The 22,492-nt window shown below is 35.0% G+C and overlaps 1 protein-coding gene across 1 annotated transcript in view; it reads left to right on the plus strand.

Annotated features, from left to right (window-relative positions):
• Positions 1-22,492, plus strand: part of XPR1 (xenotropic and polytropic retrovirus receptor 1) — a 191,026-nt gene that overhangs the window by 125,350 nt on the left and 43,184 nt on the right. Inside the window, exons 3-7 of the mRNA XM_065936157.1 lie at positions 564-665; positions 9,340-9,563; positions 11,635-11,784; positions 12,045-12,128; positions 14,555-14,636. Of these exons, the coding sequence (XP_065792229.1) occupies positions 564-665; positions 9,340-9,563; positions 11,635-11,784; positions 12,045-12,128; positions 14,555-14,636 (642 nt within the window). The remainder of the gene's footprint in view (positions 1-563; positions 666-9,339; positions 9,564-11,634; positions 11,785-12,044; positions 12,129-14,554; positions 14,637-22,492) is intronic.

Raw genomic sequence — 22,492 nt, forward strand, 5'->3', positions numbered from 1 at the left:
ATCACCCACATACTTAACTCATTTATGTTCCTATCCAGCAACTGAACATTTGGAATATCTAATTTATAACCATCAGTCTATGTCTCTTTCTCTATGTCTGGCGCAGCTAAGGTAAAAATGAGTAGGTAGGTAGAACAGTCAACTCATTTTTTTCCAGAAACCATTACATATTCGTGTCTTCATTTTCTTCTGCATTTTTAAATGCAGTATTAGTCTACTCTCTGCTGAATCTTATTCACTTCACCTTCCAGTACCTTGAGCCTACTTTGATCACCTCTGTCTGCAGTAGTGTCTTCTGAAGTCTTACGAATACTTATTTTCTCCACCACTATAAATTTTTTATAGTAGAGATTTAGAAAACCTCATTCAATTTAAAAAATTGTGTGCCTATGAAGAAGCCTTTGATTAACCTTTCCTTAGTATGGTTCACAAGTTCATTTTTTCAAGGAAATGCATATATTGTTGTCATTTTGAAGACTAAGAAAGTATTAGTAACTTACATTTTTGTTTCCCTAGTTGGTCTTTGGACATTAAATTTAAATATTTGTTTTCCTTGCTTTCAGTTACAGATGAGGACACAGTAAAGAGGTATTTTGCCAAGTTTGAAGAAAAGTTTTTCCAAACCTGTGAAAAAGAACTTGCCAAAATCAACACATTTTATTCAGGTAAGCAGTTTTTTGGTACAACATACAGGAAACAATTTCTGCTGCTAAGGAAGGAGAAACTCTACCATGTCATTGTTGAAACTTCTGACCATTTTTAGATTGGGGCTTTTCCTACTATACTGCAATTAGGGGATATTTTCTTTAGCTGAGGTAGGAATACATATGGTACTTCACTCTTTGAGCTTTGTATGGTCACTGCCCAATTCTCTTGCAGTTGTAAGGATTTCAGGAACTCATTATGAATTGATACTTTGATAAAGCTTCACCATGGCCCATTCCCAGGTATTAAAGAGTCAGAAACGTGGTTTTACCATTTCTCTCAGAGCTTAATGACATGGCTGCAGATTATTAACTATGTCACTTTTAATGCCTTTCCATTGCATGAAACACTCATATGTCACTCTCTAGGACATTGCCTCCAGAGTGGCATCTACCAGATGCGATTGGAGTTGAGATGAAAATATTAGTAATTATCTCTTTATGTCTGACCCTTTAACATTTTGTTTTTATATATGTATTTACCCCCTACTCCTTTAACATCTATCTGCTTCTCCATCTCACAGAACTCTAAATCCTTGACTCTTTGATCCTGTTCCAGTTGACCAGGGTCCTCCCCAAATTACTTTCATTTCTATCAGTCCTTGTGCTTTTAATGCCTTCACCCTTGCTGCCATATATTGATTGCTTCTGCCTGGCAAAACTCCAGCTGTAGAGTTTTACCAGCCTTTTACCATCTTCATTCCTACCCCAAGGCTGCTTAGGACAGTTGGGGGAAAAAAAAAACATAGCAAAACAAATGTGAACCACTGTAAATTCATTATTGCATTCTTAACTATGTTCTCAAAGCTGCCTGTGAGTCCTACTCTGCCCTTTTCCATACTCCAGAGTGCTTTTCTAAACCCCATACCATTTTCTTGAATTATCTGACCCAACCATCCTTCCTATCATGTTCATTATACATCCTTCTTTACAAATAAAAATAAAGACTTTCAGTTCCTACTGGTGTGTAATACTTATGCAGATCTATGCCACTCCCCTCCCCTCAAATACCTGTAGACATTCTTACCCTTATTTATTTTCCTCCAATATTTGTAGAAAAGATATATCTCCTCAGTCCATGGCAAATTCTATAACTAATGACTGAGTTTCAGCTCCTGGAGACCTTGTTCCAGAAATTATTTCCTCTAAAACTTATTGAATAAATGGTCTCCTTAGCAGGTCACTCCTTTAAACAGAAAATAAATTTAAAAAGTAAGCAAATATCTAAACTCTGTGTTTTCCTTCTCATTTTTCTCTTATGGCTGGATTTCTTCCTAGGCAGAGGGAGCAGTTTATGCAAAGGCACAGAGCTGTGAAAGGGCATAGCATGTATACATGTCCTTTTCACTTTGTTACAAGTATGTAGAAGGCAGAGAAAAAACAGAAATATTATTTGACACCATGCAAATGCATAGCTTTACAACAAGGGTTAAAAATGTACAGCAGAAATTACAGTGTTCAAAGAAATTAGACTTCCTAATTTCTACAATTAGGAAGTAAGAGAGTAAAGAGGAATCAGGATATAGACAGAGCAGCCATATAATGTAGAGTGAGGAAAACGGAGACTAAAAGAGGAAGGCATTTACAAAGGAAAGAGCGTTTAGACTAAGAAAAGTCCATTGGATATGATCTAAGGTTGTAAATGAGAAACATACAAAGTCAAGTTCATTAGCATTTTTCTTTTACTATAATTTTTCTGGGAAGGCTCTCTGAACCCAATTCTAATTAAGTATAAATTAGATGACAAAAAAATAGGTAATGTTTTTTGATTTCCAAAGAAAATTAAATATCTGCTCTTAGCAATAGCTAGATACTTAATATATTTTGAGTTGCAATAAAAAATGCATGCAAGGCTTCCCTGGTTGCTCACTAGTAAAGACTCCACCTGCCAGTACAGGAGACGTGAGTTTGGTCCTTGGTCTGGGAAGATCCCACGTGTCACAGAGCAGCTCAGCCCATGTGCCCCAGCTGTTGAGCCTGTGCTCTAGCATCTGGGAGCCACAGTTATTGACCCCACGTGCCCTAGAGCCCATGCTTCACAACAAGAGAAGCCACTGCAGTGAGAAGCCCGCACACCACAACTAGAGAGTAGCCCCCATGTGCCACAACTAAAGAGAAGCTTGCACAGCAACAAAGACCCAGCACGGCCAAAAATAAATTAATACGCAGTTATTTTTTTTTAATACATATAAATTATGACTTCATCATACAGACAGATGTGTGTGTTTTATGTATGTTTGCAAACATCTATATATGTGGGTATGTGCAATATATTTGATTAAAAATATTCTCATGAAACAATACTTATTCTTACTACTTATAATATATTCTTTATTCTCTATTTGATTTTTTAAATGCTAATTTATTATACACGAAATTGCTTTCATGATTATGTATGGGTACAACCCTCAGTTTGAAAAATGATATCTTAGACTTGGTTACTTTTCAAAGATAATTTTAGGCTTTCTACTATTAAAAATTTGGGAGTTATGAGTTAATAACTTCCTATCTGTGTGTGTAGTGGCAGAGCCATTGGAGCATGTCTCTTGATGTCATTAAGCAGTAGGTACAAATTGATAGTCTTCAGACTTTTTGCCAGGTCAGGAAGTAATGGGTAATATGAAGACATGACTGACAGAAATAGAATTTGGCACTTATCCTAGATGGTATCATTTTCCTCCTTATTTAGCCGCCTTCTCTGTGGCAGATTGTCTTGTAGACTGCAAACCTCAGATATTAGGGCACATGAAAAACTGTTAATCATATAGGGATGAGTTCATCTTTTAAACCCTACCTCTATCCAGTCACATCTCACAAATTATTTAATGGTCAATTAAAAATGGTTATTTTTAAAGTGAGATCTAGCATTGATTGAGGGCTTCCCAGGTGGCTCAGTGGTAAAGAAATCTGCTGCCAAGGCAGGAACCGCAAAAGATGCGGGTTTGATCCCTGGGTCGGAAGTAATCCCTGGAGGAGGAAATGGCATCCCACTCCAGTATTCTTGCCAGGGCAATCCCATGGGCAGGGGAGCCTGGTGGGGTCACATGGGGTCACAAAGAGTTGGACACCACTGAGCAACTCAGCAGAGCCTTGGCTGAAACCTTGAAGTCCCCCCAGAAATGCTATAGAAGCCAAACCAGTGAAACAGTGTGAGTACTACTAAAGTACAGATGCTGATTTTCATACCAAGTCTATCACTTACCTATTGTTTTTTGGATTTTTGAACTTTATTAATTTTTTTAAGATGTATGTAATAACTTTCCTACGCATCTACATATGTACCTGTAAAATGAGCGAAGTGATTCTCAGCCCTCTAGGGTTTCACATGTAAACAATCAAACTGTTCTCAGTATTTCAGAAAACCTAATGTAAGTTTTTTATTTCTTATTACATGTTTTTAGCTAATAAGATAGAAGTGTTTTTTAGAGTTACAGATTAAATCTTCAACATTTGAAGGCCATAGGAAGAGGGAAATTTTTTAAAGGTGTCCTTTTGATGATAACATTTTTGCTAATCCCTGACCTAGAAGTCTTCCAGCTGTTTTCTATTACTGAAAGTGGTATCAGTCAATACAAACTGAAGGTTGTAGTGCTAGAAACTTTTTTTTTATGACGGCCAGTACTGTTCTTTTCCATTGGGAGTACAAGTTACTTCATGTCACAAATTTCTGTTTTCTTGAACCAGTTTGCTTTCTCCCTCCATTCAAAATACTTGGCTTCTAAGGAGTATTTTTGTGTGCCTACATTTAAAAGAATCTTAGACTGTATCTGTTGCTTTCAGTATTCCACAATTAAAACAGGGAAGTCCTTTTAATTGGTTGGAATAATTTATTTTTTTTAAGTGTTCACAGCAGCTTTATTTAACATAGATCAAACTAGAAACAACCAAATATTAATCAGCAAGTAAATAGTTGAACATACAGTTTATCCTTACAGTGAAATACGTCTCAGCAGCAAAAAGCAACACGTTACTAGAACATACAGCGTATGGAGGCTCTTAAAAATGTTCACAGACTTAGAGAATGCTCTGTTTAAAATCAATAACTAACAAGGACCTTCTGTATAGCACAGGAAACTGCTCAACGCTGTGTGACAGTCTGGATGGGAGGAGAACTTGGGGGAGAATGGATAATGTACATGTATGACTTGAGTCCCTTCCCCATTCACCTGCAACTATGACAACATTGTTTGCTAAAGGACTATACCCCAATACAAAACAAAAAACCCCAAAATAAATGTCTTGCAGAGCAAAAGAAGCCAAACACCAAAGACTTTACATTATATCATTTCATTTACATTAAGTTCTAGAAAAGACAGTGCTAACCTTTAGGCATATAATGGCAGAAAATAAGGAGTTCCCTAGTTGGGATGGGGGGGGGTCAGTAACTGAAACTAAATGGATATAAGGGAACTTTCTGGCATGAAGTATTCTATTTCTTGATTATAGTGGTGATGAGTTCACAAAAAAGGCAGACTATCATCTAAATTAGTGTTCTTTTAAACAGTTGTAGCTTGCAAGCCAATAACTGGTGACTGCTGTGGGGTCATCACAAGCATTTTTTAAAAATATGAAAAGGATTATAGATTGAGGGCTAGAGGAGAAGGGGCGGCAGAGAATGAGATGGCTGGATAACATCACTAACTCAGTGCACATGAGTTTACGCAAACTCTGGGAGATAGTGAAGGACAGGGAGGCCTGGCATGCTGCAGTTGATGGGGTTGCAAAGAGTTGGACATGACTTAGTGAGTGAACAACAGCAAGAGAATATAGTAGAGTGGAAAATATCAGAGTACATCTAATACATTTCTTTACTAATTTTATCTTTTAAAACTTTATGATGCTTGTTATTGTAGAGTTTTGCAAAGTACTATGGAAACAAACATGAAGATGCATAAATGGAAATATTTAAATTTGCTCTTTGAAAATGGGTGGGCATTTGCCAGATCCTTTTGGCAGAGTGTGTTTGGGAATGGCTTTGTGAGAAGAATTGGAGTACAGTGTTCCAAGAAAAGGGAAAAACCTATCCAGATGCATAATGCATTAAAGTCTGTAACATATTTGGGGGTAAGGAGGATAACAGGTAGTTAGCTGAGGCTGGAGTTGTAAGAAAATTAGTGCTATTGATTAGAAAGAAAAGAATGGAAGAATAGAATATTATTTTCACACATAGAAGTTTTAGCCTTAAGTATATGAGGTTGTAAGAATTTCAGGTCATAAGAATTCCACATAAAAGCAGTATAAAAATTGCATGTAATAAAACAAGATTACCTCAATCATCTGTAATGGGTCAGCATTCTCATAAACTTACTTTGTATCTCAGGTAACAGTGAAGTCCATAAATTGAATCTGCAAGATGATAATATTTAAAGACAAACAAACAATAAAAGTGTTCTAAGACATTTACTTTGTTTAATCAAGAATTATTCTTCATTTGCATGACAACATAATAGCTTTGCTATTTTGAAGATACGTTGTATTTCTAAAACAACTTTTCTAAAAGTAAAAAATATGTATACAAATCTCATTAAAACTAAAATAGATCTTGATAACCTTTTTTTAGCTCTTTGAGGGGATTCAAGTGCTTTGAAAGTTCTTGAATGGTTATTGGAAATTTTTATCAAATATCTTATTATATGAGAGGTTATGGAATAAGCAGATATTATCATAGTAATCTGTTCTTATTCAGAGTGTGACTTGGTTCACTGGCATGAATAAAAATTGGAATTTATTGCCAAAATAGACAATTTTCATCAGTATTTATAAAATTGCTTAGGAATATTCATTTTTATTTTTTATAACTATTGATAGACCAAATATATTTTATATACATATTTAATACTTTTTTCTAGATTCTCTGCTATTCCATTCATTTAAGCTTTTGGGGTAGCTCAGCTGGTAAAGAATCCGCCTGCAATGCAGGAGACCCCGGTTCAATTCCTGGGTTGGGAAGATCTCCTGGAGAAGGGATAAGCTACCTACTCTAGTGTTCTTGGGCTTCCTTGGTGGCTCAGATGGTAAAGAATCCACCTGTAATGCACCTGGGTTCGATCTCTGGGTTGGGAAGATCCCCTGGAGAAGGGAACGGCTACCCACTCTGGAATTCTGGCCTAGAGAATTCCATGGACAGAGGAGCCTGGCAGACTTACAGTCCATTGGGTAGCAAAGAGTTGGCCATGACTGAGCGACTTTCACACTTTGAAGCTTTTTTGGAGGTCTAACTCTAGAAAACAGTGATATCATTACAAAATAGACGTGGACACTTGGTGTCAAAAAAGCAGTCTTTTTCATCCTTTTAAAACCTATGCCCCTTTGGATAAGTTTAGAACTCTCACACCATAACTGTAGTAACATTAATTTTTTTTAAAATTCCATATGCATTATCCTCCGCACTCCCCCCTAGGGATTCTCCCTCACATGCTCTTCTAGATAGTCTTGTCCTTGAGAAAGAGAATCACTAGTTTAAAGAAAGTAACAAAATAACCCTTGAAGTTTTTATTTTTCCTTATGTCTGTGTAGGAACTTGAATTAGTAGAGAGAACTTTTTTCCTACATAGTCATTCATTCATGCAACAAACATGAATTGAGCCCACGTTTGCAAAGATGAAGATGATAGTCCACACAAAACTTGTATGTGAATCTTAACAGCAGCATAATTTATATAGTGAAAAGACTTAAAAGAAAAGTGAAATCACTCAATCGTGTCCGACTCTTTGTGACACCATGGACTGTAGCCTACCAGGCTCCTCCTTCCTTGGGATTTTCCAGGCAAGAATACTGGAGTGGGTTGCCATTTCCTTCTCCGGGAGATCTTCCTGACCAGGGATTGAACCCTGGTCTCCTGCATTGTAGGCAGATGCTTTATCATCTGAGCCACCAGGGAAGGCCTAAAAAGACTTAAAAACAATCCAAATGTCTATGAACTGATGAACATTTAAACAAAATGTGGTATATCCATTTGGTAAAATACAGTTTAGCAATGAAAGGATATGTAGAATTTGAAAATTTTCAGATGCAAAATAAAGCATATACTTATTATGACTGTAGACATAAAAGAGTGAATCAAAACCATGAGCAGAGTAGAAACTATCAAAATTGACTTTTAAAAATAATCAATTAGAAATTTTTAAATGATAATAAAGTTGCTAACACTATGAATTGGGTAGACTTTAAGAGAGAATTTATAAAATGGAAGGTAGAGCTGAAGTACTCAGAATGCAACACAAAGAGATAGAGAGGACTATACAAGACATGTAAAAGACAGAACAAGAAGGTCAAGAAGTGGTAGTTGATATCGATGATTTTCTTTTTCCACTGCCCATTCCATATTTTCTTTGCTCTCAGCCAGTATCTTAGCTGGTGAGGATTCTTTACCAGGTGGGATAACCCAGACTTTAATTCTTAAAGGGGCTGAATCCTCAGTAATTCTGTCTTTTTTGGATTGCTTTAGTTTTCAGTAACTTTTATTATTGATCATTAAAGTCCTAGGATGTGTTCCAGAGAGTCTCCTGGGTTGCAGACACAATCCTCCTTTCTACTGTTGTGTTACCTGTTCCCCTTGGTAATCAGAAACACTTAACCAGTAAACACCTTTGCCTTCTGGTTCAGTGGTATCATGAGCCCAAAATGGCCAGATGGAAGTCTCATCTTCCAATTCAGTAGAACCATTGCTGTGTTCCTGTGAAAGAAGCATTTCCCTTTGAGAACTAACCGATAGGCAGAACTCAAGTTGCAGGTTGGGAGGCAAAAATTCAGTTCAGTCGCTCATCAAGAGGCTCTTTAGTTCTTTTTTGCTTTCTTCCGTAAGGGTGGTATCATTTGTGTATCTGAGATTATTGATATTTCATAAAATAGAGAAAGGAGCCACTCCTACTTCCCCCTCCTGATTCATAGATTATGTTTTGGCTGCCTTTCTGTCTGACTGACTTCACTTGCTGTAATAATCTCTCAATTCATTCATGTTGCTACAAATGGCAATAATTCATTCTTTACGGCTGAACAATACTCCACTGTATCTATATACCATATTTTTCTTACCATTCACCAGTTAGAGGGTATTTGGGTTGTTTCCACTTTTTGATTATTATGAATACCAGTTTGTATATATGTACAAGTTTTTGTGTGCATGTTTTTTTTTTTCTTTTTTTTTATTAGTTGGAGGCTAATTACTTCACAACATTTCAGTGGATTTTGTCATACATTGATGTGAATCAGCCGTAGAGTTACATGTATTTTATTTTCAGTTTTCCTGGGTGTGTACTAGGAGTGAAATGGCTGGATCTTAAGATAACTCTATGTTTTAACTTTTTAAAAATCTCTAAACTGTTTTCCAGATTACAAAGCAGCTTGTACCATTTTGTAGTCTCACTCTTAGCAGCTCTTAAATCTATGTCACCATTCTTCATCTGTAAAAAGAAAGAGTACACTTGAGGTTTTGCAGGGGGTGAAGTGTGGGCTAGAATGAAAGGAGGCTGTTACCCTAAAACATGTTTTTCCTATCTCTTTCTAAATATTACAATGCAGTATTTTTTCCCTAGAAATTTTAGGGAAACTAATTGGTTAAAATTCAGAAGTCAGTGAGAACTTTTGCGAGTTTTTTTATCGTGATGATCTGACAGTTCTGTTTTATTCCTTATAGAAAAGCTCGCAGAGGCTCAGCGCAGGTTTGCTACCCTTCAGAATGAGCTTCAGTCATCACTGGATGCGCAGAAAGAAAGCACTGGTGTTACCACGCTGCGACAGCGCAGAAAGCCAGTCTTCCACCTGTCCCATGAGGAACGTGTCCAGCACAGGAACATTAAAGACCTTAAACTGGCCTTCAGCGAGTTCTACCTCAGTCTTATCCTGCTGCAGAACTATCAGGTACCTCAGTTCTTATCGTGGAGGATAGAACCTTTACATGACTGAGAAATTATATTAGAATTACCTTGAGCTATACAATGTGTCAATCCAAAAAGGGAAATTCTTAGCGTGTTATTCTTTCAATTCTTACTGGAATTTCATTTATTCTTAAAATCAGATATCAGAGATGATAAAATAATGTTAACAAGGCTTAGGTTTTGAAGATAATTTTCCCCACACCTTTTTATACAGTATTGAGGAGTAACCCTTGACTCAAAGAGTAATAGTCTGCTACCTATTTTTAGAAGCATCTCTAAATAGTGAGTAGAAGAAATAATATATATCTACCCAATCACTGCTAGCTATGTAAGAACATTTATACCCCCACCTATAGCAAAATTTCTACAAAAGCAACTGAACTGTTAACTTCCCTGCAACTAACACAAATAATGTAAAAGATACTGACTTTTCAACTTGCTACTAAGAGCCCTTTCAGTTTTATTATCTCTATATGACTATTAAAAAAAAGACCTGCAAAAGAAAATTTTAAAACCCAGTCTGAAAAGTTGAGCTACTGTGTATAATAACTTATAGAAATGCATGGCATTTATTCATTTTCATGGCACTCAAAATTGTAAATTTGTTCATATAGTTAAATCTGTAAAGAACATACTGAAAAACAGATTATTTGTTTAATAATAATTAAATAGGCAAAAACATCTCCCAAATCTTTAAAGAAACCTAATGTGCTGTGTTGTATTTCCATTTTATTCTTGCCACTGTTACTTCTAATCTAGTTAAGATCATCACTATATAAAAACTAGAGATTATATAATAAAAATATTACCATGAATGAATATTGGAATTTTAAAATGTAATTAAAGTGTCAATTCTGCAATAATGTTAAGTCCTTAATGCATGTATTTATTTCCATCTTTCCCTTTCATAATTCTACTTTCTTTAACATTTCATATTTTATTAATTATGCTTACTGTTATGGGGAAGTACTCTTATTAAATTTTATTAATTTTGCCATAAGTTTTTGTTTTGGGGTCATTATTAAGAAAAGCTTCTGGAAAAATAATTGTTCATAAAAGTTCTTATCTCTCTTTTATCCTTTGAGATTATCTATACTGTAAGAATACATTTATTTTGCAAATGAGGAGAAAGGAAAATGTATTGTAACCAGTCTTCAAATCATGAGGTATCCTCCCCAAGGGGAGTTTAAAATGATCTATTAAAGTATCAAAAAAAGTATTAACAAACCAGCAAGCATGCAAAACCTAATTTAGAATGACTGCTCTTTTTTTTTTTAAACTGATGGAGATATATGATGAGGAAATTTGGGAGATCTGTTTTAAAGAAACTTGCAAATCCACGATTTTGTATTTTTTTTCTGTTGATCAAAGAACAATAGAATTTGAGAATATAGAAAAGTATAGTATTTTTATATTGCTGAAATGGAGGAAAAGTAGAAGTTCCTACTCATTATCAGCAAAACCCTATACATAAGATCACTTCTTTTCCACTGGTTCTTTGCACACCCATCCTCAAACAGAATGTATGAAAACAAAATGAAAGTTAAGAGAAATAGATGATAGTCTGTTTTCCATGCTTGTTTGTACATGTTTGCAGAGTAGGGGGGAGATGAATAGCTATACCAGTCCTTTAAAAAGCAAAGAACTAATAAATGTATTCAGTTCATGATATACCCAGAATATTTTCTGGATATATTCTTTTGATCAAAGAAGCAAAATAATATAAATTAGCTATTTTGAAAAGAGTTGTACATAGGAAAATGGAAATGAAAATGTTTTACGTTTAGGACTTCCATTAATTTACGTGAAACTAAAATAATAGGATTCATAATCTAGAGTTTCTTTGTATCATTAATAGCATACTACCTTGAAATGAATAAATGAAATAAGAAAGAAGAGTCTTATCTTTTTATAATAAATGCTTTTATAAAAGCATTGCCATTTCCCTTGGTGCTCAATCTTCATTCATCTCAGTCAGTGCAAGGTGCTTATTGTTTTTCATTTTCTCTTATAGTGGTGGAAATTACAGTAGTGTTTCTTATTTCTTTCTGTAGAATCTGAATTTTACAGGGTTCCGAAAAATCCTTAAAAAGCATGACAAGATCCTGGAAACATCTCGTGGAGCAGATTGGCGAGTGGCTCATGTAGAAGTAGCCCCATTTTATACATGCAAGAAAATCAACCAGCTCATCTCTGAGACTGAGGTACAGTCATCTCACTTATATACCACATATTTTTGATAACATTAAAGTCTTATTTTAAATGAGGTAGTTCCTCATTTTTATTCTCCTTTTGTTGTTAGTTGCTTTGAATACATATATTCTTACTCATGATTTTTCCTTTTGCTTTATTCAATATATACTCACCAAGAGTATATCAGAATGCCATATATATTATCAAAATTATTTATGCATTACTCAAGTTTAGTATAACCTGCATAAATATTTAACAATGTGTCTTTTAGGCTGTAGTGACCAATGAACTTGAAGATGGTGACAGACAAAAAGCTATGAAGCGTTTACGTGTTCCCCCTTTGGGAGCTGCTCAGGTTAGTATTTGCAGTTGTTCAGTTGGTTCATGTGACCTATTTAATAATCAACACAGTCTTTTAGGGGGCTTCCCAGGTGGCACTAGTGGTAAAGAATCCACTTACCAATGCAGGAGAAGCAAGAAATCAGGGGTCACTCCTGGGTCAGAAAGATCCCCTGGAGTAGGAAATGGCAACCCACTCCAGTATTCTTGCCTGCAAAATTCCATGGACAGAGGAGCCTGATGGGCTATGGTCCATGGGGCTCCAGAGAGTTGGACCTGACTGAGCATGTGTGTATGCGCGCGCACACACACACGCACACGCACACACACACACACACACGCACACACTCTCACTCTCTCTCTCTCTCTCTCTCTCTCTCTCTCTCAGGTGATAAAATATACTGGTTTCATTACTCTAAAAAATGTTTCACCCAAAGTTTGTGAGTACTTATTACTACTGTTATTCTCATTTAAAAAAATCAGATGCCAAATCTTACTTCATAATAAATTTTAATGTCTTCTGACCTTTATCTTCTTACCCTGTACTACTGCTGTTCTTTATTCTGACATGCTAACTTCGTGTGAGCAGATAATTAAGATGAGATATTTATTTGATGATATGAAAGTGGGGGGGGGTTCAGATATTCTGGGCTCCTCATACTTTCATCCAAAATGCAATAGTTATGCATAAAAAAGCATCTGTCAAATGATATCTGCATAGTAGTTATACCAAAAAACAGTTTAAGTGATATCTTTTGTGTCATAAGCTAAATCCTAATAAATTTAAAAAGATTTAAATCATAGAAAGTATGTTTTCTGACCAGACTGGGATGGAAATCAATAATAAAAAGAGCTTCTTCATCCCTATTTAAGGTGTTTATGAAAAACCTAAAACTGATATCATACTTAATGGTGAAACATTGAATGCTTTCTCCCTAACTGGGAACAAAAGAGTATATTCATTCTTACCAGTTCTGTTTAGCATTGTTCTGGAGGTTAGGGCCAGTGCCGTATGGTAAGCAAAAGAAATTAAAGACAATTAGATGAGAGAGAGAGAAGTAAAACTGGTGGATTGTTTTGGTTTTGTTTTTTGCTGATGTCATGAGGACCTAATAGAAAATCCAATGGATCTATAGAACAGCTATATGCACTAATTAGTGAGTTTTTTAGCAAGGTTGATGATTACAAGATCAATATATAGATATTTAGGGATAAGTCTAACAGAAGATGTGCAAGACTTTTATATTGAAAGCTGTATAAAACATGATGGAGAAAAATTAAAGAAGATAGATGTGAGAGAAATTAGAAAACCAAGTATTTTAAAAATATTGCATCTTCCTAAGTTGTTTCATAGATGCATCACAAACTCAAAATCTCAACAGACCTTTTAAAAAATAACTAGTAAGCAAATTTAAAAATTTATGTGAAATTACAGAGGACCAAGAAGAGCCAAAACAACTTTGAAACAACTTAAGTTGAAGGATTAACACTATGTGTTATCAACACTAAAGCTACAGTAATCAGGACAGTGTGTTATTAGTGTCAGGATAGGCAAATAGATTAATGGAATAGAATAGAGAGTCCAAAAATAGACCAATAAATATATGAACAATTAATTGTCAATGAAGATGCAAAAAGGCACTTCACTGGAGAGAGGATCGTCTTTTCAAATTCGTCAAACAAATGGTGCGAGAGCAGTTGGCTTTTTATGCCAGAAAATGGGACTTCCCTGGTGGCTCAGACGGTAAAACGTCTGCTTACATTGCGGGAGACAGGGTTCAGTCCCTGGGTCGGGAGGATCTCCTGGAGAAGGAAATGGCAACTCATTCCGGTATTCTTGCCGGGAAAATCCCATGGACAGTGGAACCTGGTAGGCTACAGTCTGTGAGGTCACAAAGAGTCCAACACAACTGAGCGACTTCACTTTCACTTATGAAATGATATTCTGAAATGCCTTTCACTTGAGAATCTCTAGTATATATTTACAAATTGACTTGAAGTTACTCTGGTTTAATACTGTAAATACTCAGAAATGTATTCTTATTTTTACCATTGTCTCTAATTATATAGTACCAAATATGTGAACTCTAATTGAGTAATACTGACTTCCTAAATTTAAAGATGTACACATTGTAAAAATGAAATTGCACTTAAATCTTTTTTATAAGAAAACTCAATGTTTATATAATTTGATGTTTTAGATCTTAATTTTCTTTATTTAGTGACACGTATTTCTAAAAAATAATTAAACAGGTGACTCAATTCTAATATTACTGGATAATGATGATTCTCCAGCTCAGATTTATGAAAATTCCCATCATAAAATATTTCTGTTTTCTCTGTAGGACTTTGAGGCCTGTAGTACTAATTTTATTATACTGTATGCTTAATGTATTCAGTATTTTGCCCTGTACTCAAAATGCCATTTCCCTCTCTCTATAGCCTGCACCAGCATGGACTACTTTTAGAGTTGGCCTATTTTGTGGAATATTCATTGTATTGAATATTACTCTTGTGCTTGCCGGTGAGTAGTTTAAATTTTGAATTAAATTATTCTGACTGATCTGCTTATGTCATATCCTGTCCTTCTAACAAAGCTACCACTAACTACCAAAGCTACTGAAAGAGAAATCTGTCAGGGTTAAGTCTTTTGTTTGTATAACTGATGGGAGAGTGGGTGTTGGTTGGTTATTTTGGCTCTTTTTTTCCTTTTGGATATAGTTACCCCTTTAAACGTTGCTAGTTTGTGACTCTATTCTCCATCATTTTCAGGGTTCAGGAACCTCAGCTCCCTTGATCACAGATGAGAGTAAATAAATATTACAAAATTTACACGCTAAACAAGCTCATTTACTTTGCTTTTTGGAGACTCTCTTGCATCATTTCTAGAACCTATTTTCAATTACTTTGCATATGATTTTAATAAACTTGGTTATATAATATTCTATTCTATAGAATTTAAAAATTATAGAGGTAGGAGGAATTGGAAACAAGTGCCTTCCCAATGTCAAGAAATGATATAACAAGGAAGGCATAATCTTACTAAACCACCCAGCAGCATTTGACTTACCTCTCAGCAGCATTTGATATTGTGGATCACTCCTTGAAACCTTTTCTTTAGCTGATTTTGTTGGGAAACCACACTCTGCTGGTTTTCTTATTAAACTTCGCTGGCAGTTTTTTCCCAGTCTCTTTTGCTAGTTATTCTTTACTTTTGGCATCTAAATATTGGGGAGTACCTCTGAGTTTAATGTTCAAATCTTTCTCTTTCTACATGCATTTTCTAGCTAGGTGATCTTATTCAAGCCTATGGCTAAAACTATCATCTGTATGCTAATAACTCCCAAGCTTATATACTTTTTCCTCTGAAATGATATCTCATTGACTACTTAGAGTCTTAAACTTAGACAAATTTTTTTTATCACTAAATATGCTTTCTCTTCCGTATAGCATCACCTCTCACCAGTTTCTCAAGCCAAAAACCTTTAACCTTTTCTCCAATCCATCACCAAATCCTGTTGCCCTGTCCTCAATAAAGTTCTGAATCTGTCCACCCCGACCAATACCATCCTTGTCTAAACAACCATTTGCTTAGTATACTGCAACAACCTTCTGAACTTGTCTCTATGCAACCACTCTTGCCTCTTATAGTTACCAGTGTCTTTTTGTGGCTTTTTTTTTTTTTCAGTGCAGGTTAAATCTAGTTCTGTATCTTTAGGGATGAATGCAGTTTACTTACATAGAATGCATGGAAATACTACAATAAAAAAGAACTTAGTCCTAGATTGATTATCAAGCTAACTGTTATGGGAAAAACACGGACTTACTTTCAAAAGGCCTTGCCTGAGTTGCAGTCCCAGCTCAACTATTTGTTAATTATTAATTTGCTAGTTGACTTTAAGGACATCATCTAAGTTCTCCAAAACAATTTCCTCACTTGTTAAATGAGTTTAATACCTTAAATTTACAGCATTGTATGAGAATTCATTCAACAAGTAAATTTTATATATCTATGATTAGGCTTGCTACCTTAAGATAAATAAGAGAATTACTTTCCTCATGAAGCTTATCGTTACATAAGGGAGATTGAGACATATTAAAACAATAATAATACACTACAGAATAGGAAGTATTTTCTAAACAGGTCAAGGGAACAAGTGATTACTTTCAAATGAGAGCTTCAGGGAAGACTTTATGAAAGAAATGGTATTTATCCTGGGCATTGATGAAATAAAAGGCATTCCAAGAGAAAGAGACAGATGAGCAGAGATTTAGTTGGCCTTTCTAGAGGGTGAAGCATAAGAGGAGGGAATAAGTTTTGAAGGAGAGAAGTGGTAAATTCACCTAAGGTGAAGAAGAGTATTAGATGATACAAATGAAAAGATACCTTGAAACCAGTTCATAGACATCAGCTAAGAGGTATCAGTAAAACATTTATAGGTGTGAAATACTGTGTCAATTTGAAGTATATGTCGTATGAGATGGAAGTTGTTCTTTCTATAGGAAAAACCTTACTCATCTGTGTGTGAAATTTTTTCTTTCCTTTCCAAGATGAGCATGGTGTTATCATTATTACCATCATTAAATAAGACAAAAGGATATAGATAAATAAGCTTCATTCTTTTTATGTGAATGAATTGAAACGTTGTTTTCTTAAATTCAGGGACATGTTGGGGGTTTGTTTTCTTTCATATATGTAGCCTGTGTTCTTGTGAGACAGTCTGATTTGCTTTCTAATGTGTGCTTTATGCATTTAGCATTGTGCATTTATGTTCTCTCCCCTCAGAACCCTTCTTTGTTTAATCTTTGTGTGTCTGTGAGATAAATACGGTTAAAGCCAGCTGTCTATCCTTATTTATCTCCCAGCGGTTGCTTAAAAGATAACAGAGTTGAGAATTGAGAGAGAAACTCAGCAGTAGTAATGCATGTACAAGCATGATTCTTTTTTCAAACACTGACATAAAAAAATAGTGTGCATAATTGCTGTAGTTCCTCAAGGGGACATGACCTAATATTTAATAATTTGTCTGAAACTCACATATTCCAGATATTTAGTGTTATGAAGATGAAAAGTTATCTGCTCAGATTTTTTAAAAACTTTTTCTTGTAGTTTCCTGGTAACCTATATTTAATTGATATAATAATAATATGTCACATTTCACTTTTTGGTTGAACAGAGTTAAGGGTTGATCATTAAAAGTGCCATGAGGGAAACCTTCTACACTGTTGGTGGGAATGTAAATTGGTACAGCCACTATGGAGAACAGTATGGTAGTTGCTTAAAAACTATAAACAGAGCTACCATATGATCTAGCAGTCCCACTCCTGGGCATAAACCTGGAGAAAACCATAATTCAAAAAGATACATGTACCCCAGTGTTCGCTGCAGCACTATTTACAATAGCCAAGACATGGAAGCAACCTAAATGTTCATTGACAGAGGAATGGATAAAGAAGATGTGGTACATATATACAATGGACTATTACTCAGCCATAAAAAAGAATGAAATAATGCCCTTTGCAGCAACGTGGATGGGCCCAGAGATTGTCATACTGAGTGAAGTAAGTCAGACAAAGAAAGACAAATATCGTATGATACCACTTATATGTGGAATCTAAAAAAAAATGGTATAAACAAAGTTATTTATGAAAAAGAGTTATACATGTAAAAAACAATCTTATGGTTACTGGGGGGGATGGGAGAGAAGGATAAATTGGGAAGTTGAGATTGACATATACACACTACTATTTATGAAATAGATAACTAATAAAGACCCACTGTGTTGCACAAGGAACTCTATTCAGTACTCCTGAGTAACCTATGTGAGAAAAGAGTCTAAAAAAGAATGGATATATGTATGACTGATTCACTTTGCTGTATAGCAGAAAGTAACACAACATTTTATGTTGACTATGCTCCAATTAAAAAAAAATTTTTAAAGTACATATGAGTGTGAAATAGCAAGTACTTGCATACTAGTGGTAAGAGTATTAATTGTTGCAGTCTCTTTAGAAAGCTGGCAATATATATAAAAATTTGTAATACAATCAGTTTGATTAAACATATTATTCTTATAAGTTTATCTTATAAACATACTTGTACCTGAGTGCAAAGACATGTATGAAAGGAGGGTATTCATTGCCATTTTGTTTTTTGTTGTTTTTTTTTTTTAAATTTTATTTTATTAGTTGGAGACCAATTACTTCACAACATTTCAGTGGGTTTTGTCATACATTGACACGAATCAGCCATAGAGTTACGAGTATTCCCCATCCCGATCCCCCCTCCCACCTCCCTCTCCACCCGACTCCTCTGGGTCCTCCCAGTGCACCAGGCTTGAGCACTCGTCTCATGCATCTCACCTGGGCTAGTGATCTGTTTCACCATAGATAATATACATGCTGTTCTTTTGAAACATCCCACCCTCACCTTCTCCCACAGAGTTCAAAGTCTGTTCTGTACTTCTGTGTCTCTTTTTCTGTTTTGCATATAGGGTTATCATTACCATCTTTCTAAATTCCATATATATGTGTTAGTATGCTGTAATGTTCTTTATCTTTCTGGCTTACTTCACTCTGTATAATGGGCTCCAGTTTCATCCATCTCATTAGAACTGATTCAAATGAATTCTTTTTAATGGCTGAGTAATATTCCATGGTGTATATGTACCACAGCTTCCTTATCCATTCATCTGCTGATGGGCATCTAGGCTGCTTCCATGTCCTGGCTATTATAAACAGTGCTGCGATGAACATTGGGGTGCATGTGTCTCTTTCAGATCTGGTTTCCTCGGTGTGTATGCCCAGAAGTGGTATTGCTGGGTCATATGGCAGTTCTATTTCCAGTTTTTTAAGAAATCTCCACACTGTTTTCCATAGTGGCTGTACTAGTTTGCATTCCCACCAACAGTGTAAGAGGGTTCCCTTTTCTCCACACCCTCTCCAGCATTTATGTCTCAAATGTCTATCAGGAACTGTTTAAAAAAAAAAATATGTGATCTGAGGTTTAAATGAAACTGCGTTAATGCACTTTAGAGAGGAGGCAAGTGCAAAATTAAAAAAAAAAAAAAGATGCTGGAAAAAGTTGAAAGCATCCAATGAAATGATGTAGTTAGAAAGGCACGAAGATGGTGCATGAAATGCAGAAGAATAACATCAGCTTAAGTAAAATGAAAACTAAAAAACCAAGAAGAATAAGCCTTCCTTATACCTAAAACCTCAAATTGAAATCTTGTACCTATTCACTGTTCTGAAAGAGTTTGTTTTAGAAAGCATATTAAAAGTAAATATTTAATTTGTTTCAAAAAGAATAACAAACAATTTCAGGAACAAAATAACAATTTTGTTATTCAAAAAGAATAACAAACAATACAGCCTTTCCCTGTAGGCTGTATTTTAAATAATTGACTTGATCATATTTCGTATGAAGCAGTTTGAAAATGATTCACCTGGTGACAAGGAAATATGAGTATTTGTGCTTCTTGTGAAACAGTCATCAATATCGTCAAATATCACTTGTTCAAGCAATTTCATCCCATGTATCTCAGAACAAAAGAAAATTCTATCATGGGGGAATACTGGCCAAAACTCCAAAAGAAATTACTGTGAAAGATTTCCAGCTCTATCTCCTTTTGCATTTCATAATTACGCAAAAGGAACGCAATGCTTGATTTTTTTTTTTTGAGTAAGAAAATAAATGAATATCAGAAACCAAAAAAATAAAAAAAAATATGACATTATTCCTATGCAATGGAATACCATGAAGATATTAAAGTCAATGAAAGGAAATGGTTATAGTACTTTGGAGATCTACTTGGCAATATCTACCAAAACTGAATATATGCTATACTGGGTTGTTTCTCCCTTTTGGCTAATGTGAATTTTGTTGCTTTGAACACATGTATACATGGATTTGTTTGAGTACCAGTTTTCAATTTTTTGAATATATATCTAGCAGTGGAATTGCTTAATTATATGATAATGCTTTTTAACCTTGTGAGGTGCCACCAAATTATTTTCTACAGAGGCTCCACCATTTTCTGTTTCCACCAGCAGTTTATGAGGATTCTATTTTCTTCACATTCTCATCAATACTTGGGAATTTCCTTTTTTTTTTTTAACTATAGCCATCCTAGTGGGTTTGAAGTAGTATACTTATATGGTTTTGATTTGCACTTTTCTCATGACTAATGATATTAAGCATCATTTCATGTGTTTATGTATTTTCTTTGGAAAAATGTCTGTCCAAGTAATTTTGGTGGCTCAGAAAATAAAGAGTCTGACTGCAATGCAGGAGACCCGGGTTTGATTCCCTGAGTCAGAAAGAGCCCCTGGAGAAGGAAATGGCTACCCACTCCAGTATTCTTGCCTGGAGGATTCCATGGACAGAGGAGCCTGGTAGGCTTACAGTCCATGGGGTCATAAAGAGTCAGACCCAACTGAGCAACTAACTCTTTCTTTCACTTTCAATGACTAATGATATTGAACATCTTTTCATGTGCTTATTGGCTATTTGTATATTTTCTTTGGAAAAATATCTGTCCAAGTCCTTTGTCCATTTTTTAATTGAGTTGTCTTCTTATTGCTAATTTGCTAGAGTTCTTTATATATTCTGGTTACTAGATCCTTATCAGTTACATAATTTGCAAATATTTTCTCCCATTTTTTAGATTATCTTTTTCTTTTCTTGATAATGTCCTTTGATATACAAATTTTTTAATTTTGATGAAGTCCAATTTATCTGTTTTTGATGTTGTGTTACTCATGCTTTTGGTGTCATATCTTAGAAGCCATTGCCGAATCCAGCCAAAGTTCTCAAGGTTTACCCATATATTTTCTTCTAAGAGTTCTATAGTTTTAGCTCTTATATTTAGCTTATTCATCCATTTTGAACTAATTTTTGTACATGCTGTGAAGAATGGAGTCAACTTCATTCTTTTGCATGTGAATAACCAGTTGGTGCATAACCAGTTGTCTCTGCATTATTTGTTGAAGAGAATATTCTTTTTCATTGAATAGTCTTGGCTCTCTTGTTGAAAATCAATCAACCATAGATGTATAAATTTTTTTTTCTCAGCTCTTACTGTATTTCATTTGTCTGTATGTCTTATGTTTACACCAGTACTATTTGGGAGTAAAATTTGAAATCATGAGTTGTGAGTCCTCCACCTTTTTTATTCAGTATTGTTTTGGCTGTTATCTGGGGACCTCTTATAATTCCACATGAATTTGAGTATCAATTTTTCATTTCTGCCAAAAGAAAAGAAGAGTCATTAGAATTTTGATACAGATTGTATTGAATCTGTAAAGTACTTTGAATAACATTGCCATTTGAACAGTATCGCATCTTCCAATCCATGAATATGGGATTTCTTTCAGCAGTGTTTTGTGGTTTTCAGTGTACAAGTCTTTCACCTTCTTGGTTAGATTTATTCCTTGATGTTTTATTCTTTTGTATGCTCTTGTAATTGAAATTATTTTCTTAATTTCATTTGACTGTTCATTGCTGGTGTATGTAAGGACAACTGAATTTTGTGTGTTGATCTCGTAGACTGCAATTTTGCTGCATTTATTAGTTCTAGTAGTTTAACTGCGTATTCTTTGGGATTTGCACTTATTTTTGTTTCCTGACTGTTATAATGTATATGTGTTCTTTGCTTGGGAATCAATATATAAAACTATATACACATTTTAAAAAAAATTTTAACCACCTAACTAATCTTCTTGTTACCATACTTATTCCTTTGCAATCTGTTCTTCACATGACAGATAGAGTAGCCCTTTAAAATTATTAGTCTGGTTGTATCACTTATATGCAAAACCTTTCATTTGCCTCATACATCTGAGTAAAAGCTTAAATCTTGACAAAGTACAACAAATCCTACCTCATATGCCTTTAGGTAACTTTTTGCCACTTTACCTCTTATTCATTACAGTCACAGTGGACCTGGTCTTCTTCCTGTCCCTGGACTACATGAGGCTTATACATATCTTAGGGTTCTTTGTACTTTCCCTCTACTTGGAGCCTCCATTCCTCCAGATACTCATACAAGTTAGTCTTTATTTCCTTCACATGAGTCAGCCTCTCTTTCCTTCACACAAGCCAGTCTGTATTTCGTTAAGGTTCCTGCAAATATCATCTTCCAACCACCCTACCTAAAATACACCTAACAGTCTTATCCCTTTACTATTTTCTTCAAATTCTTATCTGACATTATATAGAATAGAACTTTCCTGAAGACAGTTATTTTGTCTGTTGCTCATTATTGAATCTCCAGGTTTTAGAATTATGCCATACATAATGAGCACCCCATAAACATTTGTCAAGTTAATGAAGACATTGATTTTCATCAAGTAAAAGGAAAAAGAAACTGATACATA

Source organism: Muntiacus reevesi, chromosome 5 (genome assembly GCF_963930625.1).
Source record: "Muntiacus reevesi chromosome 5, mMunRee1.1, whole genome shotgun sequence".
In the NCBI taxonomy this organism is placed as follows: Eukaryota; Metazoa; Chordata; class Mammalia; order Artiodactyla; family Cervidae; genus Muntiacus; species Muntiacus reevesi.